This window comes from Priapulus caudatus, unplaced genomic scaffold, assembly GCF_000485595.1.
Source record: "Priapulus caudatus unplaced genomic scaffold, Priapulus_caudatus-5.0.1 Scaffold1130, whole genome shotgun sequence".
Classification (NCBI taxonomy): Eukaryota; Metazoa; Priapulida; class Priapulimorpha; order Priapulimorphida; family Priapulidae; genus Priapulus; species Priapulus caudatus.
This window is the reverse complement of record NW_014578191.1, coordinates 91,318-96,210: the sequence shown is the minus strand read 5'-3', so window position 1 is coordinate 96,210 and position 4,893 is coordinate 91,318. Positions and strand designations below refer to the sequence as shown.

The window sequence follows — 4,893 nt, the reverse complement described above, 5'->3', positions numbered from 1 at the left end:
TGTTGACAATTCATGAGCAGGTGCCTGAATGATTGGCATGTACCCAACGATGGTTTTTGGAGGGTTTATTTTATGGTCTTATTTAGTATATGACCTAATTATTGACCTTTGACCTTGATTTCTGACCTAATTAGGCAAAATAGAGATGTCCAAACAAATTATTCGTATTCAGCATGAAAAACCACTCTAGAAAAAGTTGTTTGGCCCTTTTTCCTCAAAAATGCCTACTGGACTTTTTACAGGCACATTTCTGGATATTTATCCCAGGCTACCAGGCGAGTTGGCCTGTGATTGCTGTTTTCGAGGGACGGCTGAGATCTCGGGTACGATTTTAGCACTGTAACCATGGTAACAGATTGAGCGGTGTTCAGAATTTGTACTAAAAATTTCTCTGCATAAAGATGTAGCAGAGGATGTACATGTATACAGAGTATTTAGTTTGGGCAATCAAGTTGCTTTCTTTGCCACTTTGATGGAAGGGAATTGTTGAATAAGCTTACTCTATTATCTTCATGATCAGATGTTTGATAGATTAGTGTTGTGATTATTTCTGTAGTCTATGATATGAGGCTTGGAGTGAACCGTATTATTTCTGTAAAGTAATTAGATGAGATATTTGTGTTGCCAGAAAAGATGACTTTGTCTTAATTCGTGTTTTCATTCTGCTCTTGCAGGGTTTTTTGTTTTGGTTATATCCAGTGTCATTCTGCATATATGGTGCTGATGCGGTGTAACAGAGCGTGGTAGTTTACGGAGTGCGTGAGATTTAAATAGCATAGTAGTTTTTAAATAGATAGAGAGCACTGCGCACGACCAGTGAACGCAGCATCATGACTGGCTCTTACAGCGCATGTCCGCGACGGGGAAGGCGACCAATAAAACGTTTGGCGCGTTCCCAAGAAACATGTCGGCCCACACCTCACGTCAGCCCCTCATCCTAACTTTAGCTAAAGCGCACCGTGCGGCCTTCTCCTGTCTCATAAATCCCCACTGCCCGTGTACTTCAAATCAGAGCGCCAAAACGATTAGGCACTCTCCTTGTCACAAAGAATAAATGACCACTGGGCAAGTGTAGTTACGCCCAGTTACGCCTGTTTGAAGCCCTTCTTATAAGTCTTCCCTTAGAAAAAACTTCACTTTTCTCTCTTCTACTTCTTACACTTATACTCGCCGTTGTAGCCACATAGTTATCTACACCAAGTAGTATATTTACGTGATCTCCCTAACAACTTGTATGAATAGGACGTGAATTGTGTGCACGTGAATAAAGATTATAAGTAGTGTTTTCATTCCTCTATCTCGTGTTTAATTTACTCGTCTTGCGCCGCACCGGACACATCGAAACATCGGCTGATAATTCCTTCGAACAGGCAACGTTTACGCCAGCACGATAGCGAACAGGTTATAACACAACGCAAGGACAATAACACCGTAAGTAGATATAAATGACATTTAAATTTAAATGACACAATTACATTTAAATGACACTTAAATTTAATTTAAGGCTCAAACTAGAGCATACCCAAATGTGTCACGTACCATGTACCACATATCATTTTAAATACTGCAGACATATGCATCCAGGCCCTCGTCTAGATTAAAGAGGACTTTACGTGTGCAAATAAAAAATGCATATTGTTTATGATTGTACAATTGTTATTAAATGTGAAATTATTTTTCAGAGGGTGCCATGATTAATAAAATCCTCAAACCAAGTGCTGTCCCACACATTTTTGCTTGGAAAACAATGACTGACTCGGCACTGAAACGGAAATCGCGGGCCAGAAGAAGATCGAACTTTGAAGATATTCGACTTAAAGAAAGTCTTAATCAAATGTCACGATGAAGAGGCAGACCTTTCAGGTGGTGGACGTCCTATAGAAATATTTTCTCAAGATGCATCTACACAAACAAAATCAAGCGGAGGAATGACAGCATCAAATTTTGCATTTCATCCACAACGCCTTCATTACTATACTGGTTTGGAAACATACGGCAATTTTATTTTGCTGTTCAGGGCTCTAGGAGAGACAGTTAATGAACTCAACTATTATTATGGTGTGTCACCCTCTCTCGCCCCTGAAGATCAGTTATTTTTAACACTTGTGAAACTACGCCTGGCACAAACAAATTTTGAGCTGTCTATGCTTTTTGAAATTAATATAAAGGAAGTAACAAATGTGTTTGTCACATGGATAAACTTTCTATATCATCATTGGTGGCCCAGCCGTGATTTAGTGAGCTTCTTTACCCCATCCGATTTTAGAAAGAAATTTCCGACAACACGAGTAATTGTTGACGGTACTGAGATACCAATGAAAAAACCACACCAGCCAGTAGCTCAACAGGCCACGTACTCAACTTATAAAAACAGGAATACTGCCAAAGTACTTGTAGGAGTTACACCTGGGGGCTTAGTAAGTTTTGTGTCAGATGCATATGGTGGATCTGCAAGTGATAGACAGATATGTGAGAGGAGCAATTTGTCTCAAATTTGTGATCCTGGTGACTCTATCATGGCAGACAAAGGTTTTAATGTACAGGATCTGTTCATTTCATCAAATGTGGAGATCAACATCCCTGAGTTTTTTAAAAAAAAGAACAGAATGTCAGCCAAAAGTGTTACAAAGGACAGAAAAATTGCAAGTAAGCGTGTCCACGTTGAGAGAATCATAGGACTTGCGAAAACGTACAAAATCCGCCTTAAATAATACAGTCAGAATTAGCAGATGCAATAATTTCTGTATGTTTTTTCCTTTGTGATTTCCGCACATGTATTGTCCCCATAAATGCATGTGTTTTTTGCATAAAAAGTAGGCAAACAATTTTTTAACCAACAAACATAACAAATTTATTTGTTGTTTAGGGTAACACATTGTAAACATAACAATACAAAGCACTAAAACTATTTGATCTGTATCAAAAGGTTTCAATATATTGAACAGATCGCTCAACATAATTTACATATTTACAGTAATTACATCAGCATAAACAGCACCGTCTGAACCGATAGTATGTCTGTAATCAGATATATTTCTAATGAGACTAATCGTTTACATACATTTGTTGCTAACCGTATAGCCGTGATTCGAGAGGGATCGGATGTACAACGATGGAGATATGTGGACTCGCAATGAAATCCAGCAGATGATGCATCCAGAAGCTTAAGTGTGGAAAAGTTCTTAGATAAGAAACGCTGATTTGATGGCCCTGAATTTCTGTGGAAGGTAGAGTCAGAATGGCCACGTCAGGTTGAGGCATCCAGAATTGTGCCAGAGGACGATCCCGAAGTAAGGAGAACTGTCAATACTGTTGTGTTGGACAAGCCAGTGCAGGGGATGGATAGACTGTTGATGTACTTCTCCAACTGGACAAGATTAAAGAGGGTTACTGGTTGGATACTAGTCGTCATTAACAAGCTACGCTATTGGGTTTCTAGGCGTGCTGAACTGCGAAAGGAGATGCTGGCAGTGGAGCCTAATCCCACCAGACGAGAACAACTGGTAGACAATGAGATAAGAAATGAGAAACGTATAGCAACTTCTCAGTTGAAAGATAAGGTAAAAGCAGTTTCCCCAAGCTTGGGCACCCTGCAAGAGGCAGAGGAGGGACTCATCCGCTATGTACAGCATCAACATTTTCCCGATGAGATCAAAATGTTGGCAAAGGGAAAATCCCTGAAGAGATCGAGCACGCTGAACAAGCTGGACCCTATTATGGTAGACGGCATCATGCGAGTTGGAGGACGGCTAGAACGTGCTCAGATTCCATACGAGGCAAAGCATCCAGTTTTACTACCCAAAGAATCTCCATTGTCCAAACTGATATTGGAAGATGTCCATAGATTAGTTGGGCATCTCGGGAAAAATACGATGCTAGCCGCACTCGGTTAAAAGAATTGTGTCTAGGTGTGTCACCTGTCGAAAGTATAGAGCTCAGCGAGCAGAACAGAAGATGGCAGACCTTCCCAAAGAACGTTTATCAGCGGATGATCCGCCGTTTACTCGTATAGGTATGGACTACTTTGGTCCTATAGAGGTAAAACGTGGACGCAGCATCGTCAAGCGATATGGAGTCATTTTTACATGTCTAGCAACACGTGCAGTGCACCTGGAAGTAGCCTTCTCCCTTGACACAGCCTCATGCATTAATGCTATTAGAAGGTTTATCGCTCGTAGAGGACCCGTGGAGTACATACGATCAGATAATGGTACCAACCTGGTGGGAGCAGAACGAGAGCTGCGTGAAGAGCTTAGTCGATGGAATGAGACCAGGATTTGTGATAGGCTTGGTAAAGATGGGGTTAAATGGGAATTCAATCCCCCATCTGGAAGCCACTTTGGAGGAGTCTGGGAAAGACTGATTCGTTCTGTCAGAAAGGTTCTGTATTCCTTAATGAAACAACAGCTGTCACGCCTAGACGATGAAGCATTGCAGACTCTATTCTGCGAAGTTGAAGCCATTTTAAATGGACGTCCTATTACCAGAGTGTCTAATAATCCCAATTGATCATTGATATGATCTCATGATGCTATTAGGGATGAGCTTGACCGTGAATGGCGTAAACTCAACCGAATTATACACAGAGTGGAGGAATGTCCGTATGCAGACATTTCTGTGCGTAACAAAGAAGTCAGCTGCGGAAGAAACTGGAGATGTACGGGCCTGACCAGCGGGAGACCCGTAGCCAGGCAGCACTCCTCAGCCGACGGCAGCAGCAGGTGAGAGCTGGGCCGACAGCTACGCAAGTTGGCTAAGGTAGCCATGCCGGACATGCCGGACGCCCAGGTCGGGAGGTAGCTAGTCCCGAGAATGAAGGATGAGCTGCCGACCGAGGATCATGAGCTGCACATTCTAAGTCATCGGTGCACAGCGGTGGAAGAGGTGCCGGAG

At 42.0% G+C, this 4,893-nt stretch overlaps 1 protein-coding gene across 1 annotated transcript; it reads left to right on the top strand.

Moving 5' to 3' along the window:
• Positions 1–1,850: 1,850 nt before the first annotated feature.
• Positions 1,851–3,315, top strand: LOC106815500. Its single transcript, XM_014819963.1, has one exon. It carries the CDS (start codon positions 1,929–1,931, stop codon positions 2,709–2,711), a length of 783 nt encoding a protein of 260 aa, XP_014675449.1. The 5' UTR covers positions 1,851–1,928; the 3' UTR covers positions 2,712–3,315.
• The last annotated feature ends 1,578 nt before the right edge of the window (positions 3,316–4,893 follow it).